The 22,455-nt window shown below is 41.8% G+C and overlaps 1 protein-coding gene across 3 annotated transcripts in view; it reads left to right on the top strand.

Annotated features, from left to right (window-relative positions):
• The window catches only part of dync2h1 (dynein cytoplasmic 2 heavy chain 1), a 565,214-nt gene that overhangs the window by 180,238 nt on the left and 362,521 nt on the right, over nucleotides 1–22,455 (top strand). For all 3 annotated transcript variants that reach the window (XM_043691805.2, XM_043691808.2, XM_043691806.2), the window contains exons 51-52: nucleotides 10,448–10,556; nucleotides 20,973–21,086. In XM_043691805.2, the coding sequence (XP_043547740.2) occupies nucleotides 10,448–10,556; nucleotides 20,973–21,086 (223 nt within the window). The remainder of the gene's footprint in view (nucleotides 1–10,447; nucleotides 10,557–20,972; nucleotides 21,087–22,455) is intronic.

Raw genomic sequence — 22,455 nt, forward strand, 5'->3', positions numbered from 1 at the left:
CTCATTTCCATGAGCTGTCTCTCACTCTGATCATGACTATCCTGATGGTATAGCTTCCAAGAATTCCTTTTCAAATAACCAACCAATAACTTCACAGTTTCACCACTTGTGGGAAAATACCTATTTCTTCAGCTTTGCCGAGCTATTCACAGTGCTTTCTATGTTCCAGACTGTTTTTTTTGCCAGCTCACACATTACCACAAAAGCTCTTGCCTCTTTTCTGCTTTGCTTCATTACCTCCCAAAAAAAATGTATTTCTCTTTCTGTCCCTGTCTGTTTCTCTTTGTATGTGTCTTCACCATCCAATTTCTCTGCTCCTGCTCTCCTTTGTGCCTAGTTCTCCTTCATTTCTGGCTAATTTGCTTTTAGTTTTGACTTGCCTCCCATTGGTATTGTTCAAGTCAACGGTTACCCACTATCTCTAGGCAAAATATTCAAAGTCTTAAACATCTTTTTCAAACATTTCTATTTATAAATTGCACAGACATTTAAAAATGTTCATTCCTGTATAACTTTAAAATCATTAATTTAAAAACAATCTTTTCCCTTTTTTCATTTTGAAAATGATGGCAAACATTCGTACATCTATTAACTCCTTTTGGCAGTATTGTCAGTGTTCGTAGTGTCAGCATACAGTTCCTTGTTGAATTCTTTGGTTTAAAAAATGTTTATTTTTTGCACACTTCTGTAACACTAGTAAATTAACTATATGTTTAAAAATGATAATTATATTCTGAGCCTACCTATAAACATGAGTAATGGTACAGTATATGCAAACTTTCCGTTAATTATGTTTATAGTTTGATACTGATTTTCTTTGAGGTTTGAAAACAACCTTGAATGTAAAGTAAATTGCATCTTAAATACGTTAGGAATTGCACAGACTAAGTAATTCTGAATCTAAAGGTGTTGCATTTTATTTGTCCCATATATAGCATACAGACTGAAAAGCTGGTTTGATAGTGCCCATTGATTGGAAACAATAGGTGTTGTATGGGGACTAAGGTGTCACTGATTTATGTGCTGTCACTTATGTGATGAATCATGCTAGACACCATCTTGAGAAAGAAGAGACACAATGTTGCTTAGGAACATCCAAATCAGAGCCAATCAAAGTAAACATCTGGTTAAATGGTCACTGGTTCTAATGGAGGTTGATATCGATGTGTCTAACAGCTGGTTAAATATCCAATCCCTCACACAGAGGACTTATACACAAATCTGAAGGGGTGCTGTCCTCCACAAAGCTGGACAAGAACCATGCATACTTTTATTTTTTTTTAAATTTAGTTGTGAGGTGTGAGCTTTGTTGACTGCCAAAATTTATTGCCTGTCCCTAGTTGCTCCTCAGAGGGTGACGGTGAGCTACCTTCTTAAACTGCTGCAATCCACCTGCTGTGCATTGACCCATGATGCTATTAGGGAGGGAATTCCAGGATTTTGACCCAACGATAGTGAAGGATCAGTGATATATTTCCAAGTCAGAATGGTAAGTGACTTGGAGGGGAACTTGCAGGTGGTGGTGTTCCCATATATGCGCTGCATTTGTCCTTCTAGATGGAAGTGGCCCTGGGTCTGGAAGGTGTTGTCTGAGGATCTTTGGTGAATTTCTGCAGTGCATCATTTAAGTAGTACACAATGCTGTTACTGAGCATCGGCGGTGGAGTGAGTGGATGCTTGTGGATGTAGTGCTAATCAAGGGGCCGCTTTGTCCTGGATGGTGTCAAGTTTGTTGTTGGAGCTGCACTCATCCATCAAGTAGGGAATATTTACACTCCTGTGCCTTGTAGATGATAGACAGACTTTGGGAAGTCAGGAGCTGAATTGCGGCTGGATGAGGATTCCCAGAAGTATGCTACAATTAATACTCATAAGGGTTTGTACCAACATACGAGACTGCCATTTCACGTATCGTTAGCCTGTGTCATATTTCAGTGGACGATGGAGATCATTTTAAAAGATCTACCCCAGGTCGCAATTTATCTGAATGATGTGTTAACAATAGGGAAGATCAATAATGAGGACTTGGAGAACTTGAACATAATCCATAAACATTTCTCCAAGGCAGACATACAGCTTAGAAGGGAAAAATGTGTATTCCATGCACCCCAAGTAACCAACTTAGGCTACAGAATTGACCAGACTGGGTTGCATCCTTTGGAAGATAAAGTGAGAATGTTCCAAGGTGTCCCACCTTCCACATCTATACCGAAGCTTAAGTGTATCCTTGGATTAGTGAATTGTTATGGAAAATTCATACGTAACCTGGCCTTCATCCTGGCAGTCTTACATTTACTATTGAAAAAGGGCAACCTTGGAAATAATCTTGCAACTAAGATGTAGCCTTTAGTGAAGTGAAGAAGCAACGATCATCGTCTAAGGTGTTCACATTATAATCTCAAGCGAGACGTGGTGCTGACATCAGAAGTAGTGTTGGGGTAGTGTTGGCTCACAGATGGCCCGATACAGAGGAATTTTCAATGATGTATGCTTCCTGGACTTTGCCTGATATGAGTACAAATGCACCCAGGTAGAGAAGGAAGGTTTGGGGTCATCGTTGATGTGAGAAAGCTCCACCAATACCTTTACGGATGTAAATTTGTAATAGTAATGGACCACAAGCCTCTCTCAGGGCTATTCAAAGAGGACAAGGCTGTGCTGCCCATAACCTCAGGTTGAATTCAGCGATGGGCTCTAATATTAAGCACTTACAATTACAACGCCATCTGGATGGCCAAGTAGCAAATGTAGATACCTTTGCTGGCAGGTACTGTGGCTGGACGTGCATAATGTTCATTCGTAAAACGTGGGGATGACAATTGAAAAACTGTGTGCAGAACAGTTGGTCACAGACATTGGGCTATCATTTACAAGCAGGGTATTTTATATTTCTAATGTCGCATTTGGCATGCAAGGAAAACACCAAACTATTCATCGTCCAATGGTCTGGTGGAAAGAGCAGTCCAAACTTTGAAGGCAGGCTTAAAGAAACAGCCTGCAGCTTCTCTTGATACCAAACTGTTCTGGTTCCTAGTTGATTATCGGACCAGCCGTTATGCAACTACAGGCATAGCACCGGCAGAGTCGCTAATGGGGAGAAGACTCTATCAGGTTAAATCTAATCTTTCCGGGCATGGGGAGAGGGTGAAATGGCATCAGGAACACTAATGCCAGCCACAAGACTCCTCTAATCGAGGGAGATAGTTTTCTTAAGGAGATCAAGTTTGGTGCCGAAACCACGGAAATGGCCCTGCACGGGTAAGAGGCAAGGCCGATGAGAGGTCAGGTCCTGTGACATACAAAGTTTGTATAAGAGAGGTGGTCCTGAACACATGAAAGCTACAAACTCTCAAATGGAGCAGGAGCAAAGGCTGACTGAACCAGTGGGTTCTACCCCTCCAATTAATTTCAAACAAACCTTGGTGTCTGAAATGGACATGAAAGATGCTATAGGCACAAGAGACACCCTACGATCCGGTATATGCCACCCGTATCTGAGGCTGAGTGGGAGGAACTGGACTCGGTTCGAAAACACCGCAGGAGAGGCTATACGAGAAAGAACAGGCCTTTGTACCTGGAAGGATGTCACGTGGATCTCATAGAATGAGTTCCCTGATTGAACCAGGCTAACAGCCCCAATCAAGGAGCCCTGGCTTACCGATACAAACAGGAGTGTGTGTCCTTGGAGAAGGAGCACGCGTGTGCACCAACACCCTGGAGTTGTTCAGGGAGAGGTGGGCGCTGCGGGGAGTGGAGTACATTATTTCCCCCTACAACTCTATTTTGATTTAGTCCCTATCCTCCCCTTCACTGTTTTGATCACACAGCATTGCCCTTCGATGTGAAGGGCACTGCTTGTCACTGGCCACCCGGGTGTTTTCCTATCTTCCTGGTGGTGGAAATTGAATAAAGATTGGTGCACTTTGTGTCTTTCACTGTGTCTCACACCTGCACACACACACCATGGGTGCTGGGGATAAAATAAGCACTACCGCACTTAGGTGGTAGTGTGGGGGTTAAATTTAAAAAAAAAGAAACAGGAGTGTTTATTTTGATTTAAAAAAAAAATAAAAAAAAAATAAACAGGAGATCCCTACCCTCCCCTTCACTGTTTTTAAGATAAAAAAGAGAGAAAAAAAAATATAACAAAAAAAAACAAACAGGAGTGTGTGTCCTTGGAGAAGGAGCACGCGTGTGCACCAACACCCTGGAGTTGTTAAGGGAGAGGTGGGCGGTGCGGGGAGTGGAGTACATTATTTCCCCCTCCAACTCTATTTTGATTTAGTCCCTATCCTCCCCTTCACTGTTTTGATCACACAGCATTGCCCTTCGATGTGAAGGGCACTGCTTGTCACTGTTTTCCTATCTTCCTGGTGGTGGAAATTGAATAAAGATTCGTGCACTTTGTGTCTTTCACTGTGTCTCACACGTATACACACACACCATGGGTGCTGGGGAAAAAATAAGCACTACCGCACTTAAGTGGTAGTGTGGGGGTTAATATAAAAAAAACAAATAGGAGTGTCAAAGGTTCTGTTCATCCTGAGAGCTGGCTCTGAGGAAACCAAACCACTGTCAAGAACTATGCACATGTAAGTAAAGGATGACTTAGTGATTGGATGCCGGCCTCTGGGGAGTTATTTCAGGTATCTTTTACTGGCGTTAGAAACAGGTGTTAAATAATGGACTAACTTATACGTTTGGTCTCTGCTATAACTTTGGGTAGTCAGTGCCAGTGTGTTGTAATGCAATATAAATATTAATCATGACTATTCGAAAACACTCTAGGCTGGTTGCCTATATTCTACACTGCATAATCTCAATGCCATTCAAACATTTACAGGCCATACTGTAACCTGCAGCAAGTCCTGTTCCTTTTATCGCCCTGAACTCGCTGACCTACATTGCCTGGTTAAGCAATAACTGATTTTAATTTCAAATTCCTGTTTGAAAATCCATCCACAGCCTCATCTCTCCTATCTTTGTGATTTCTTTCAAATCCATAACCTTCTATCTTGCTCTAACTCTGGCTTGTTGTAATTAGTGGCTGCACCTTCAGTTATTTAGGTCCTACATCCTGGAATTCCCTCCCTTCTCTGCTCCACTTCTTCTCCTCACTTTCCTCCTTCAATGCATTTCTTAAAACTTAGCTCTTTAACTAAACACTTGGCCACCTGACTTCATTGCTCCACATGTGGTCAGTCTCCTGTTTTGTTTTATAATATTTCTGTGAAGAACCTTGAGAGATGTTTCATTACATTGAGAATGTTATATAAGTTCTTGACTGTTAAAAGACTTTGGACTTTATACTTGTTTCTGACCAGCAGGCCCTAGCTCCCTAGCTTCCCCAGTACTACTCTGGCTAAAAATCCCAGCCATTTCACCACTAGTGATGGTATCTGAGGAGTATTGTATTTGTGGATGGTGGGAAATTACAGATGGTGGGAGCAAAACCACATTTAGAGATACAAGCTAGGATTTTATACTTGACTCTCTTGAAGATGGTGAGATGAGTGACAATGGATTAACAGCAAGCAACATTGATACATTTGAAAGATTTTTATACTTCAGAGTTTGAAGAGAGAAGGATGGGCTACCACTAAGGTGAATAGTTAGGTCTGGTGGTAATGGGGGCATGTACAAATCAACCAGCAAAGGAGGACTTTAGTTACTGTCAAGTAGATGGGATTATGCAGACTTAATGAGAGATGGAAAGATTGAGGTCTGTAGCCCAGTGCAAGAACACAAGCATGTGAAGAGTCTGATTTATTTTGAGGCAATAATTAGGAAGGGGAATGGAATTAACTGCAGGGGTTTGAAATCTGTGGGTGGGACAAAGGACTGCCAAAGATAAATTAAGTTAAATGAATGGGCAAGAAAATCTATAGATAAACTTTAACTTCCATTTGGCAGTATAGTTTTCTTAAGAGAGTATTAGGTAGGAATTTAATCTACTTGGGAAGTCAGAAAGGGAGAGAGTGGACAACAAGTCCTATGGAGTGAGCAGAATACCTGGCAAAGAGCCCTCAGCTGGGAGGAAGATGAAATGACAAGGTTTCTTGGCCCCAAAAAGAAAATGTTAGATGCATCCAGTATTTCAGAATCTATAACCAATGTTTGAAAAATTTATGGGAATCACTAAAATTTAAAATTAAGTTTTTAAGCACTTTTGACTGCTTTTTAGTTTATAGTGTAGAAATCTGCTGAAATTTGTTATTCTGAAGTTAACTTGTGAGCTATTGTCCTGCAGTACAGAGCAAGCAGTCGGAATTCATGGATTGTTGTCTGTCATCACTTGAGACTGTCCGTCCAGGACAGCCAGGGGGTGGAAGATTGTCAGTCGTGGAGGATTAGCAAAATGAATATCATGGGGCTAGAGTGGGCTCAGTCACTGTCTGCTTGTGATCAGAGGATACTGTTGTGTTAGGCAGGTGGGTGTCTTGATATTGGAAATATTGGGCAGCAGCTTGGGATGTGGCGGATAAAAGGCAGTGATGAAGGGATAATTCAGTTAATGGTGGGAACCTGGTATGTGGGAGGATGCAAAATGCTACATTGCAGGATGCTGAGAAGTAGTCATCACCATTGTAGCCTTAATGGCAGGCGTGTATGCATGGCTAAATTGTAATAATGGACTTGGGGTGGGGGTGGAGAGTGCAGATAAGGAATAAAGTTGAATTTTTAATTTGAATTGGTGGGTTGGAACATATGGGCTATCCAGGAAGTGCAAGATGTAAAGGAGGATTGGAGGAGTACCTGACAACTGGGCTGAGCAAGGTATTCAGTGTTTGACACGATCTACATCTCATTTCATGACCTGCCAATTATGATGTCGAATATGACATCGTCCTGGATAATAGCTGTGACCAAGGCCAGAGTGGGCTCAGTCACTGTCTGCTTGTGATCAAAGAAACATGTTTCACTTCTGCATGATTGGAAATGCCCTTTGAAGGGCATTTTCATGAATCATGCCCCTGCAGATATTTGGTCAAGAGGATTTATTTGAATTTACTCAACAGTGTTGGAGTGCATTCAACTGAAGGAAACATTAAACTTAAGTTTTGTATATTTCTAAGTCTTCAAGGCGAGAGATTATATACTAAACAAATGGACAACAGATAATTACTCCCAGTAAGACTTGCAGGAACCATTTATCTTGCTGTTGTATTATTCTATCTACCTCTAAGAGAAAATAAAAAGTATGTTTCATAATTTCCCAAGAGACCATTAGAAGTTCCCTCTGGTGATATTGCTTGAAGCACCTTTTTATCGCTCCATCTCAATTAGTCTCAATTAATGTTTCACCATGAATAACTAAATAACTAGAACTGACAGATGCTAGGGATTAACTTGCAAGTATGATGTTTGCCCTCATAAGGGTGAGAATTGCATGAGATTTAAGATGTGCACGTGCATTGTACTTTCTTCTGTATTCACACAGATACTGTTGGAACTGAAGTCCAAAGTTGAGATTAAAAATGTCACTGAGGAGCAAAGCAATAAACTATTGTAATGATAAAATCTGTTTTGCTTCTGACTTTCTTGAGCAGGCATCATACATGAATCAATGTTACTTCTGAAATTCCAATATTTTGGAAATAATCTAAAGTTTTTAAAAAAGAAATGATTCACATAAATTGTCAGTGGTGCGGTTAATTAATGAGGTACTGGTGTGTGTATGAGACCATAAGACATTGGAGCAGAAATTAGGCCATTTGGCCCATCCAGTCTGTTCCACTGTTCAATCGTGGTTGATAAATTTTTCAACCCCATTCTCCTGCTTTCTCCCCATAATCTTTGATCCCCTTGAAAAACAAGAACATATATCTTAGTGGTTGAAACATTTTTCTGAATTATCTTCATCTGCAATTCTGCAAACTAATTTATTTTAAATATCTTAACACTTCTACAACAACCGCAAAGATCCTATGATTTCAGAGCTGTCATTTTTAATTGTTTGCTAAATGCTAAGATTGCTAATTGCTAAGAAGCTATTTTCATAACTTTTGCATAATGCTAGAGCACTAATGAATTGTGGGCGTAGAATGACAGGGGACTGAAGTAAGAAAGTAGTTAAGAGAATGCCCCGGAATGTAGATGGCGAAGAAAGTGATCATATTCAATTGACTTACAACTGCCCACGAAATTCTAGCACTTTAGGTGTTAGTGTGCAGTTAGTAGAGATCTTTTATAGTGCAGTATCCTCTGTAGATAATGCATAAGCAATGAAAGGAACAGAAATTTTCAAACAGTCAGATTGGAGGATCCTGATTATCACATGCAGTTTTTAATCAGAATATAAATTTGAATACTTTATTTAAAGTAAAACTATATTCTGAAAGAGATAAAAGAGACAGATAATATATATATTTTTGTTAATTTTGAATTGTTTAATAATGTCTATCAATAATTAAAACCTTGGGGAATGAGGCTCTATAAATTTTCAGTACAGTGAGGTTGTTTTGCAATCATTACATTTATTGTACATTTAAAGTGTATTTGTCTCTAAGTGGATGAAACAAAACCTTGCGGCTGTGTGTAATGGATAAGCACACCAATGCCATACTTTTGTGTATTGTAATTCTGAGACTAATGGACATGTGTTAGTATCACAAAGCTTCTGTAGAGGCAGGGTGTATGAGACACAATCTTCTGATTTCCATGCTTCAGCATATCCCACAAATTGCAGTTGGATTTACTCCATAGTTGAAACGTGTACAGATAGCCTCAAAAAACTTATTATCACAAAATTCAGGTTGTTAAATCGTAACATCCTTTGTAAGAAAATGCTTTCCAAAAATAAATTATACCCCCCCAACTCTTGTCCTAAGTCTTATTTTCAACCTTTGTTGCTGCCATGCTCTGCCTGCTGGGTTCAGCTTCATTATTGAATGGATGTTATACTGTTTAATCTCAGATATTTCCAATCAAAAACTAAAACTAGAAACAAAAACAGAAATTTCTACAAAATCTCTGCAGGTCTGGTAGCATTTGTGGGGAGAAAGCAGAGGTTCAGTGACCCTTCAGAACTAAAACTAAACTAAAGCAATTCTGAATTTTTTAAACTCACTTGATGATGCAGCAGTGAGTGTCAGAAATGCAATTGCAGAGAATTGATGTATTTACTGCTCTACATGAGAAAATAAGACTTGCTCTCAGCATTCAGAAAATGAAAAGCCATCAGCAACTTCAAATGCACAAGTCATATCCTTTGTTCATTAAGATTTATGATGAGTTATTGGAAAATGTAGAACATTCCCAGTGCCTTAGGTACTGGGACAGAAGACTGCCATAGATGAAGAAATCCAACATTGCCTGGAATTTGCTGGTGCAGTCTTTAGCCACCTGAAGAAGCGAGTGAAGATTGTAATAGCAAATCTGAAAACACACTCATGGTCTACCATGTCAAGATTGCTAGCTTACAGCATTTGGATGAAATATGGATAATTTACACTAGGCTGGAGTCATATTATCAAAGCCTACTGTGGAAGATCTGACACAGTAAGTGGGAGGACAGGTGCACCAACATCAATGTCCTCTCACACGCTGGCATCAAAACACCAAGGCTATGATCATCTGCCATCGTGTTGTTGGGTTGGTCATGTATTTCTGACATCAGAAACCATTCTCCTAAAGCAGGTCTTCTCCAAGCTGAGTTAGGGTAGGCTTAGCAGAAGAGGACAAATGTATGTTTTATGAATGTCCTGAAATCTACTGTGGCAACAAATGTAGGTTAGTGGCTAGGAATCCTGCAGTGAGTAATTCATCTCCTGACTCCCCAAAGCTTGTCCATCATCTACAAGGCCCAAGTTCAAAGTGTGATTGAATACTCCCCACTTACTTGGATGAGTGTAGCACCAAAACACTCTAGAAACTTGACTCAATTCAGGACAAAGCTGCCTATTTAATTGGCATCACATGACAAAATATTCACTTTGTCCATCAATCAGGATCCTTTAATGAACAACAAAATTATTAATTCCTGTTTTGAAGAAGGGGCGCTGATCCGAAACTTTCACTCTGATTTCTCTCCACAGATGCTGCCAGATCTGCTGAGCTTTTCCAGCAATTTCTGTTTTTGTTTTTGTTTCTGATTTGCAGCATCCACAGTTCTTTTGTTTTTTTTTTAATTAATTCTTTTTATGAGAAAAAGAGTTATTCATCCTGTCCTTTTGCTGACTCTTTTTAAAATAAAGGAACAGGTCAGGGATTCACTGTCCATGGCCTTGTAAGATAAATCTTCAAACAAAGAAGTATGAAGCATCCTCACAATCTTATTATTAATCATCCATTATGTATTATCTTCACTTGGCAAAATGCAGCCATTTCTGAATAGCTTTAGCAATTCTCAGTAAGTTTTCTTGAACTTGGCCTTTTGAAATTTGTACTGTGCATTGTCACATGAATTTCCATGTTGCATTGTTAATGATTTAATTTTACCTTTTAGGTGATGCAACTTGCAGGCCTCGATGGACATCAGGTTGTATTGCTCCTGGAAGATTACCAATTTGTCCATGCTAGGTTTCTTGAGATGGTGAACAGTCTCCTTTCTTCTGGTCTGTATCTAAGTTGTAATTATATACATTAGCATTTTTTTGAATTGAAACATCTAAAGTATAAATATGAAAAACACCAGGTTATAGTCCAACAGGTTTAATTGGAAGCACACTAGCTTTCGGAGCGATGCTCCTTCATCAGGTGATAGTGGAGGGCTCGATCGTAACACAGAATTTATAGCAAACATTTACAGTGTGATGTAACTGAAATTATCAATCTGATGTTTAGATTGATTCTAATCTAAAAAGTGAGATAAGAGTTTTACATAAATTCATGCAGTTTTTGAGCAAAGTACAATGTAACTCTACTTTGCTCAAAAACTGCATGCATTCATGTAGGACTCTGAGCTCAAAAACTGTATGAATTTATCTCACTTTTTAGATTAGAATCAATCTAAACATCATGGCATAGACAGAGAACACAGGGGGCCAACACCTTCAACATATTATCTAGCTATCACCATTGTTAACAGCTAACCCGAGAATGCAACTTTTAAAAAAAGGTTTTGTGATTTACACATGAAAGAAGTGAAACTATCACTGTATTCTAACAGATGAAAGGCTTAACAGACAATCAATTTTTCAATGTATAATTTCAGTTACATCACACTGTAAATTTTTGCTATAAATTCTGTGTTACGATTGATGAAGGTGCATCGCTCCGAAAGCTAGTGTGCTTCCAATTAAACCTGTTGGACTATAACCTGGTGTTGTGTGATTCTTAACTTTGTACATCCCAGTCCAACACCGGCATCTCCAAATCAGAAGTATAAATATAATGTAATAAGTAATTTATATTCCTGTTCTTTGTAATGTTATTCTGTGCTTGCATGCATTGTTTCATAGTTTCTCTGACATCCATAACACAATTGGCCCATCTTCACCCTCTCAATTTTCTAAATGTACTGAATGCCTGCCTTTGTTTGAGAGCCTTCCATGATTTTTGGTGGGCAATTCTGTCTAAAACATGTAATGTAAATGTGAAAAATGCAGGAAACTTGAATGTCCAGTCCAGGGCACAAGTCTGGAGCAAAATTACCACACCACTGGTTGCCTAAATAGCAGGGTCATGCTCTTGACCTCCCAGGTCAGGTTTAGAAGAATACAATGCATTGGTTTTGGCATGCTTGGCTGTAGAATTTGCTGTTGAAGTCCACATTAATGCCCTGGAGTTGAAGTGTTCCGAGGCGGAAGATGAGGCATTCTTCCTCTAGGCGTCTGGTGGTGAGGGAGCGGCAGTGAAGGAGGCCCAGGACCTCCATGTCCTCGGCAGAGTGGGAGGGGGAGTTGAAATGTTGGGCCACGGGACGGTTTGGTTGATTGGTGCGGGTGTCTCGGAGATGTTCCCTAAAGCGCTCTGCTAGGAGGCGCCCAGTCTCCCCAATGTAGAGGAGACCGCATTGGGAGCAACGGATATAATAAATGATATTAGTGGATGTGTAGGTAAAATTTTGATGGATATGGAAGGCTCCTTTAGGGCTTTGGATAGAGGTGAGGGAGGAGGTGTGGGCACAGGTTTTACAGTTCCTGCGGTGGCAGGGGAAAGTGCCAGGATGTGAGGGTGGGTCGTAGGGGGGCGTGGACCTGACCAGGTAGTCACGGAGGGAACGGTCTTTGCAGAAGGTGGAAAGGGGTGGGGAGGGAAATATATCCCTGGTGGTGGGGTCTTTTTGGAGCTGGCGGAAATGTCGGCGGATGATTTGGTTTATGCGGAGGTTTGTAGGGTGGAAGGTGAGCACCAGGGGCGTTCTGTCCTTGTTACGTTTGGAGGGGTGGGGTTTGAGGGCGGAGGTGCGGGATGTGGACGAGATGCGTTGGAGGGCACCTTTAACCACGTGGGAAGGGAAATTGCGGTCTCTAAAGAAGGAGGCCATCTGGTGTGTTCTGTGGTGGAACTGGTCCTCCTGGGAGCAGATACGGCGGAGGCGGAGGAATTGGGAATACGGGATGGCATTTTTGCAAGAGGTAGGGTGGGAAGAGGTGTAATGCAGGTAGCTGTGGTAGTCGGTGGGTTTGTAAAAAATGTCGGTGTCAAGTCGGTCGTCATTAATGGAGGTGGAGAGGTCCAGGAAGGGGAGGGAGGTGTCAGAGATGGTCCAGGTAAATTTAAGGTCAGGGTGGAATGTGTTGGTGAAGTTGATGAATTGCTCAACCTCCTCGCGGGAGCACGAGGTGGCGCCAATGCAGTCATCAATGTAGCGGAGGAAGAGGTGGAGAGTGGTGCCGGTGTAATTACGGAAGATCAACTGTTCTACGTAGCCAACAAAGAGACAGGCACAGCTGGGGCCCATACGTGTGCCCATGGCTACCCCTTTGGTCTGGAGGAAGTGGGAGGATTCAAAGGAGAAATTGTTAAGGGTGAGGACCAATTCGGCCAAACGAATGAGAGTGTCGTTGGAAGGGTACTGTTGGGGACGTCTGGAGAGGAATAAATGGAGGGCTTGGAGGCCCTGGACATGGCGGATGGAGGTGTGGAGGGATTGGATATCCATGGTGAAGATGAGGCGTTGGGGGCCGGGGAAACGGAAGTCTTGGAGGAGGTGGAGGGCGTGGGTGGTGTCTCGAACGTATGTGGGGAGTTCCTGGACTAGGGGGGATAGGACAGTGTTGAGGTAGGTAGAGATAAGTTCAGTGGGGCAGGAGCATGCTGAGACAATGGGTCGGCCAGGGTGGTCAGGCTTGTGGAAGGAGGTAGAACCGGGCAGTGCGGGGTTCCCGAACTATGAGGTTGGAAGCTGTGGGTGGGAGATCTCCTGAGGTGATGAGGTTCTGTATGGTCTGGGAGATGATGGTTTGGTGATTGAGGGTGGGGTCATGGTCAAGTGGGCAGTAGGAAGAGGTGTCCTCGAGTTGGCGTTTGGCTTCAGCGGTGTAGAGGTCAGTGCGCCAGACTACCACTGTGCCCCCTTTATCCTCTGGCTTGATGGTGAGGTTGGGATTAGAGCAGAGGGTTTGGAGGGTTGCGCGTTGTGAGGGTGTGAGGTTGGAGTGGGGGAGGGGGGTAGACAGGTTGAGGCGGTTAATGTCCCGGCGGCAGTTGGAAACGAAGAGGTCGAGGGCAGGTAATAGGCCAGCGCGGGGTGTCCAGGTGGATGCAGTGTATTGGAGGTGGGCGAAGGGGTCCTTGGAAGGTGGGCGGGGGTCCTGATTGTGAAAGTAAGCTCGGAGGCGGAGGCGACGGAAGAAGTGTTCGATGCATTGGCGTGTATTAAATTCATTGATGCGTGGACGGAGGGGGATGAATGTGAGTCCTTTGCTGAGGACTAATCGTTCGTCCTCAGTGAGTGGGAGATCCGGGGGGACGATGAAAACTCAGCAGGGCTGGGAGCTGGGATCTGGTGTGGGTGTGGAGCTGGGAGTGGGGTCAAAGCCAGTACATGGAGTGGGTGTGATGGTGGGGGGAATGGGGGTGGAGGCATGAGCAGGGGTAGTGCTCCCCTCAGGGTTCTGGGGGGTGGGGATAGTGACAGTGGGGTCTGTGGGGGGCATGTCAGCAGAATGCAGGTGAGTGGCGCTGGTGGGGGCGGAAGTGGTGGCAGACACGGCAGTAGGGGTGGCGGAAGTCACTGAGCATGTGGCATCGGCAATGATGTGAGGGCCGGGAGTGGCCATGATGGGGGCGGAAGTGACATCATCAATCAGCGTGGGGGTGGCAGCTGCATCAGCCATGTGGCTAATGGCGTTTCTGAGGCCAGGGGAATCTTCTGGAATGTTTGAGGAGCGCTGGTTATGGAGGTGGGTGGATAAAAGTTTGTTGTAATTACAGTTTTTGATGTTTGAGATGGAATTGAAATACTGTTTGTTGAGAGTATGGATTCTCCGAAGGATGTAGTACAGAGTGGGTCCTTTGCAATTCTGAGAGAGTGTGGCCCTCAGCTGAGGCAGGGCAGACTGTAGAGAGGTTAGGTGCCGGCGCATTGCTGCGAGCGTGGAGCGGAGGACCTTGAAGGAGAACTGTTGCTGGTGTTTTTGAATCTGTAGTCTGTACTGTTTGTCCTGTTTCGGGTCCGAACGCTGCCGGTTTAAAGGTGGTCCGGAGTCCGTGTGGGATGAGTTGGTTACGGAGGCAGGCACTGAGGAAGCAGATGTGGCTGTAGTAGCGGGTTTGTTTCAGGACATGGTTGAAGAGCTTCAGGGCAGAGGAAATGACCTGGGAGTTGCAGTGGGAGAGGGACTCCCTGAGATTCTTGTAGAGAGAGGAGGAAAACTTCTTCAAGGCAGGCATCCTTGCAAGAGGATTCGCAGTAGGGTTAAAATCAACTCGGTAAAAACAATGACTGCAGATGCTGGAAACCAGATTCTGGATCAATGGTGCTGGAAGAGCACAGCAGTTCAGGCAGCATCGAGGAGCTTCAGCAAAATCGATGTTTCGGGCAAAAGCTCTTCATCAGGAATAAAGGCAGAGAGCCTGAAGCGTGGAGAGATAAGGTAGGGGAGGGTGGGGGTGGGGAGAGAGTAGCATAGAGTACAATGGGTGAGTGGGGGAGGAGATGAAGGTGATAGGTCAGGGAGGAGAGGGTGGAGTGGATAGGTGGAAAAGGAGCTAGGCAGGTCGGACAAGTCCGGACAAGTCAAGGGGACTGGAAGTTTGAAACTAGGATGAGGTGAGAGAAGGGGAAATGAGGAAGCTGTTGAAGTCCATATTGATGCCCTGGGGTTGAAGTGTTCCGAGGCGGAAGATGAGGCGTTCTTCCTCCAGGCGTCTGGTGGTGAGGGAGCGGCGGTGAAGGAGGCCCAGGACCTCCATGTCCTCGGCAGAGTGGGAGGGGGAGTTGAAATCCCCCACCTCATCCTAGTTTCAAACTTCCAGTCCCCTTGACTTGTCCGGACTTCAGGCTCTCTGCGTTTATTCCTGATGAAGGGCTTTTGCCCGAAACGTCGATTTTGCTGAAGCTCCTCGATGCTGCCTGAACTGCTGTGCTCTTCCAGCACCATTGATCCAGAATCTGGTTTCCAGCATCTGCAGTCATTGTTTTTACCTTGTAGAATTTGCTTGAAAGATTTAGGCATCAGTCTTTGGGCTCGAGGTCAGGATTTTGCTTAGGTATTACTTCCTTGAATTTTCCAAATTATTAGGCAGGGAAGGAAAGAAGAACGGAAACATTTGCATCTGTAAGTTTTGAGTTGTCTATCAACTTATATTGCTGATAAATACTTTGTGTAATCATAAGACACTTAATGGTACAGTATATGTGGCACACTTTACTGATATGTACAGTCAGTGATGGTCCCATAAGTTACAGGGAGATACTTCTAGCTTCTTGTTCTATTCTTTAACCACTCTAAAGAGCTGCTGTTAACCACGGTGGAACACAAGATCACAAGAGATAGTAATAGAAGTTACCATATTACTTGTTGAAACTACAATATCATTTAACCCTCTTCTCATACCCCATGATTCTAAGATACTAAAGATCTATCTATCTCAACCTTAAAAATCCTCAAGGGTGCAGTTTTCCTAACGCCTTTGGACAGAGATTTCCAAAAGATTACAACCCTTTGATGAAGACATTTCTTTTAATCATAGTCCTAAATGATTAACCCCTTATGCTGTTCTCTGACCAGCATAAACTACCTCTCAGTCTACCCTGTGAAGCCCCTTAAGTATCTTCAATGTTCAATGATATCAAGTTTCATTTCTCTTAGAGAGTATAGGTCCAATTTATTCATCTTCTTGGCCTGGGACAATATTCGCTTCTAACAGTTTAATGAAGTATCACTGCTTCAATGCAGGTATATATGCTATGATGCCAGCTCAAGGTATTACTGGACAAACCCCAGAATGAAATGTGCCCTGATAGGTCACAGCTTTTTAAAAAATTTGTTGATGTGGTCTGTCACTGATTCAAAAGCACGCAGTATTGCAGTTTTGGGCTTTAACGATAACGCTGAAGTTGATGATGCAAAATAAATGAATATAGGATAGAATAAACCAAACTTTTAACATGTAATACAAAGTTAAGATTTCAAATCATGTGGTAAAATCATAATCATTTTAATCACAAAAGCTTTGTTTTACAGATCACAAAAGCCTCCTTTTACAATACTTGCACCAGAGAGAAACTCTTTCACTAACATCACTGAAAGCTTAATATAACTCCGACTTCAAGTCTCAGTCTGAAGAATCTGATAGCTGTTTCCTGAATCTTCATAAGACCAGAAGAAATAGGAACAGGAGTAGGCCATTTTGCCCCTTAAGCCTGTTCCACCAGTCAATAGAATCATGGCTGAACCAACATTCCTCATGTTCACTTTCCTGCCTTTTCCCCATAATCCTCGATTCCGCTACTGATTGTGAATCTAATTATCTAAGCCTTAAATATACATTAGAACTTTGTTCTCACAGTTCTCTGTGGCAAGGAGTTCCAAAGACTGTCAACCCTCAGAGAGAATAAATTCCTCCTCATCTCAGTCTTAGATTGGCACCCCTTTATTCTAAGTCTATGCCTTGTGGTCCTAGACACTCCCATGAGGCGAAACATCTTCTCATCATTTACCCTGTCAAACCCCTTAAGAATCCTATATGTTTAATGAGATAAGCATAAGAACCATAGAATCTCTACAGTGTGAAAATAGGCCCTTCGGCCCAACAAGTCCACGCCAACTCTCTAAAGAGTAACCCACTCAGACCCATTCCCCCTAACCTATATTTACCCCTGACTAATGCACCTAACCTACACATCCCTGAACACTATGGACAATTTAGCACGGCAATTCACCTAACCTGCACATCTTTGGACTGTGGGAGGAAACCGGAGCACCTGGAGGAAACCCACGCAGACATGGAGAGAATGTGCAAATTCCACACAGTCACCTGAGGCTGGAATTGAACCCAGGTCCCTGGCACAGTGAGGTAGAAGTGCTAACCACTGAGCCGCTGTGCCGCCCCAAAACATTCATGTTCTCGATTTACCCTGATGGCTTTCCTTTAAATGTCAGTTTAGAAGCCATAACATTGCAATGGCTAGGAATTAAACCTGGTCAACTGTTTGGAAGGTCGCTGTGCTCACCAGTGCACCATCATCGCTCTTAGTGAGCTTAAACTTAGTTTCAAATTACCTTTTCAGGGTTTAAACCAAATACTTCCGGAATTATTGTTAAAATTTTAACAAATGTAAATTACGTTCTCCCTTTCTCAACTATTTTACACATCCATCTTCAACTGAGAACCCTGCAGAACTGCCACAAACTGAAACCAAGACTGAAAGATTTCTCTCCAAGCTGTTGGTGTTCCCCTGCACCCTTAAAAACAGTTCCAGAATCTTCCATCAGAAAGCCCAGCATACTATATCACGTAAAAACCGAAAGAACTGTGGGATGCTGTAAATCAGAAATAAAAACAGAAATTAATGGAAAAGTTCAGCAGGTCTTGTTATGGACTAGGCCAGACCACTCAAAACATTCTTAAGCAGGCAGCCCAGATCATAACTTTGCAATTTGTTTTGGTAAGTGTACAATGAAAATTACCCAGATTAGGTTAGTGAGGTTGACTACCAGGTTTTAAAACAGACAAAAGTTTATTCACTTGATTACACAATGAAAAACAAAGAACAGAATAAAGAACCCCTACAGAACTCAGTCTATCCAAACTAGACTTAATTATGCTGCTCCGAATATACACAACAGTCCTAATAAGCAAACCCCCTTAAAAACCAGTACAAATGGAACACATGCTTACAGGTTGAAGTTAGTAGGGCTGAAAGAGAGAGAGAGAGTTTCCACATAGCTCACTGTTGAACATCTCATTAGTTCTGGACTGAACTAAACTGCTCAGCTACAGAGCTGACCACTTCCCTTTCATTACATAGGTCACTTCTAAAACATGGGAAGAAAGTGAGGTCTGCAGATGCTCGAGATCAGAGCTGAAAATGTGTTGCTGGAAAAGCGCAGCAGGTCAGGCAGCATCCAGGGAACAGGAGAATCGACGTTTCGGGCATAAGCCTGAAGAAGGGCTTATGCCTGAAACGTCGATTCTCCTGTTCCCTGGATGCTGCCTGACCTGCTGCGCTTTTCCAGCAACATATTTTCAGCTCACTTCTAAAACATGACCACTTTGACCTGAAATCGCATCTGTTTACATATAAACAAAAAGGCCTCTTAATACCCTTTAATCTCTGTACCAAACCAGTCTAATCAGCACCGAGAGCGGTTTATTACCCCTCTGTAAAAAACCAAGAACATAGTATCCTTGAGAAAAGGAACAGTTTTTAGAAAAAAGAAACCAGCTTTGTGACAGTCTGTTTTTGATACTATATTATGTACTTTGTTTACATGCAAACTTGCCATATTTAAACACATCCTATTAGTTTTTAGGAGATATTGTCCTCAAACTGATTTAAAATCACCATAGCTCCATAAATATGCACAAGTTAATTATTAAACCCCTTCAGACACACTAAGAAACTCTGTATGCCACTAGTTCAAAATCCAAACTCCAAATTCAAAAGTAAATGATATTAAGATTATTTATCTACATTATACATCTTTCATCACAATATCCTTCCTTAAATATGGAGATGAGAGATTTGCCCAATATTCCAGAATGATCTCACTGAAGCTCTGTACAACTTTTTAAAGACTTCTTTATTCCTGTTTATTCAATCACCTATCCATTAAGGCCAACAAACCGCATGCCTTCTTAATTGTTTGCATACACATGTATAACACACTAGAGTTTATCTGAACATCAATTTGTATAAATTTCTTACCTTAATAAAAATCTGCCTTTCTAATCTCATCACCAAAGTGAATGACATGACATTTCTTCACATTATATTCCATTTGCTGTTTGATGTCCATTCACTTAACCTGTCTAAATCTATTGTTTCTTGTATCCTACTCAACTTACGTTTCCACCTAGATTTGTATGGTAAACAAACTTTGTATTTTACTGTCTGTCTCTTTGTTTAAATCATGAATATAGAATGTAAACAGCTGAGAATCAGCATTGATCCTTGAGACACTCCACTAGTCACAATCTGCAAATGGAGAATACCCTATTTATGCCTACTCTCTGTTTTTTGTCCATCAAACAATCTTATCCATGTTGGTATATTAACTGAACTCTGTGTCCTTATTTTACTAGTTAACCTTTGTATGGCACTTATTGAATGCCTTTTCGAAATCCAGTTATGAAACATGCACTAGTTCCCTTTTATCTACACTCTTAGTTATATCCTGAAAAGTCTTTAACTTTTCAAACAGGATTTCCCCTTCATAAAACCATATCAAGTTTATCTGCTTTGCTAAAGTGCATTGTTAAGAATTCCTTAACAATAGATTTCACCACCTTCCTGGAAAGTGACTTTGGACTGATGGGCATGTTGTTCCTTGTTTTCCTCTCTGTTCTTACTGGAAGAATGGTAGCATGTTTTCTCATTTTCAATCTGCTGGGACCATTCCAGAATCTATGGAACAGATGTTTGTTGACATCATGTGTAAGAAGGAGACATTAAAAGCAGAAGAGAAGTCTATATCCTTCAAATGCCACTTCACAACTCCCTTGATCATCTTGGGAAGTTTCCAAGATACATAAGTTTCGGTTGTTAACCTTTAACATAACATTTCGGGCTGCTCAACATATTGCTCTCAACAAGTCTGCTAACATTCATTGGTTTACTGTCAGTCTGAAAGGCAGCATCTTTGACAGAGTGCAGTACTACTTTACTATTACACTGTAATGTCAGTCTAGCTCAGGTGCTCCATAGATTCATACAGTATGGAAACAGACACTTTGGTCCAACCAATTCACGCTGACCATGTTCCCAGACTAAACTAGTCCCACCTGCCTGCACTTGGCCCATGTTCCTCCAAGCGTTTCCTAAATGTCTTTTAAACATTTTGTGGAAGAAGGCTTCAAGAAAAAAACCTGCTGCTTCAGAGAAATTAATTTTACGACTAATTCAGTGCTGGCACAAGTTTGAATTCCATTTTTCATTCAAATAAGTTTTATGCTCAGGACAGAAAAAGATAAAATTAATTCCTGCAACATTATATTGACCCAGCTAGTCTTGATATGCATATTGCCCATCTTTAGAAGTTCATAAAGCTTGTTATTCATCTTTAAAAGTGACATAATTGAAGTTCTTAAACAGCTGATCGGATTCAACATTCAACTGCTATTCCATGTGGTTGGCAATCTTGCTCTTTTTCCTGTCTGGTTGCTGGTTTTTCTTTTAAAACAGATGTTATTTTAAGACCTTTAATTTGGAGAACATTAGGAGTTCATGAAATAATGTCAACATTATTTGTTCAGTTAAGAAGCACACTTAGTGCTGTAACTTCTGTTAGTCTGTATTTTCTTTCAAATTTAGTAGTCAGTGCACGTATTCTGTTTATTTTTATCTTTCACGCATAGCTGTTCACAATAAAACAGGCATTTAACTGTGGTTTTATGCATTTTTTTCAATATGGCAGGTGAAGTGCCTGGACTATATACACCAGAAGAACTGGAACCAATCCTGTCACCTTTAAAAGACCAGGCTTCACAAGATGGATTCACTGGACCAATCTTTAATTACTTTGCATACAGTAAGTAGATTTTAAGTCCATAATCTTTCTTTTTATATACAACAGGATATGATACTTAATGGACTGGAAGCCCATGTTCAAATTTCACCGTGACAGCTGTGAAATTGAACTTGTTAAATCTGGTCATTTATGTACATTTACGCACAAACGTAAGCCATAAAAATAAAAAAAAGTGTTCTTGAAGGAATGTTCCTGGTCTAGTTTATTTGTGAACATTGGTTCTATATGATGTGCCAAAACTTACATAACACGTGAAAATGGAGCTGGTGGCAAAACTATGAGGGAAATTGAAAAAGATATAATCAATATTCATTCTGGTTTGTTCCTGCCTTCAGGCAGTTCTGCATCTTGCAATGGCCAGTAACCAATAATGGTAATTAATGTGATCTGAATGGGGAGGCTACTGGATTCTTACCTGTGTCAGATTGCTGTGTCAGCAGCAAAGACCTGGCAGGTCCCTGGAACTGACATCCTGTCAGCAAGATCTCCTTTATTTATTCCCACCACCACCAACTACTCCCCCAAATGTCATTCAGAGCCCATCTTAAAAGGTTTTCATTGTCTTCCTGCCACTGTAACAATAACCTCTCCTGGGTTGGCTGCACTGTAGGCTTTGCCCAGGTGCCACCCATGTGCCAATTCCACCTGGTTTCCAAAATTGAATAGATCTACTCAAAACTGACTTTAGATTGACTCTCAGGCAATATCATATGCGCCAGTGTTGAGGTATCACCAGTGGCATTGTAACCTGCTCTTGGCTCCAGCATCAGAATCTTGACAAAGGCAATAAAATTCCACTCTCTATAGTTAACTCTTCAGGCCCTTGTGGGATATAAGGGCCAGTTAATTATTCCTTGCAGATGAAAAAAAGAGGTGGTTCTTCAGAAAATTTAAAAATTATTACGCATATGAGTAAAATTCTAACAGCAAGGGAAATGTTGATAAGAGTTTAGATTTGTCAATGGAACAACAACTTGATGTGACATTTATCCGTGGGCTCCAGTCCTGCACTATGGCTCACAGAGTCACCAGCAGTAATTTTGTCTGAATTGAACACATGACGTAGGCTGACTTGGGACCCAGTTATCATATGTTAGGTGCAAACGACGAGTGGTTGTAAAGGTAAAAGTCAGCCTGAGCAATCTGAGAAGGATGGCAATTGCTCAGGAAGGCTATTTGGAAAGCCTGTTTTAGGGCTCCAGCACCATGCTCAGTACCTAAAATAGGGTAATAGAAGTTAAAATATTCTCCCCTTCATTCCTACACACTCCCCCTACTTATGCCCTCTGCCCATATCCCATGGGCCCACAGTTTGCCCAGCCCATCCTATGCCCCCCACCCATCTCCCATGGCAACTAATTCCACCCAT

This window comes from Chiloscyllium plagiosum, unplaced genomic scaffold (genome assembly GCF_037043375.1).
Source record: "Chiloscyllium plagiosum isolate Xiang-an unplaced genomic scaffold, Cpla_swu_hap1 HiC_scaffold_6, whole genome shotgun sequence".
NCBI classification, from domain to species: Eukaryota; Metazoa; Chordata; class Chondrichthyes; order Orectolobiformes; family Hemiscylliidae; genus Chiloscyllium; species Chiloscyllium plagiosum.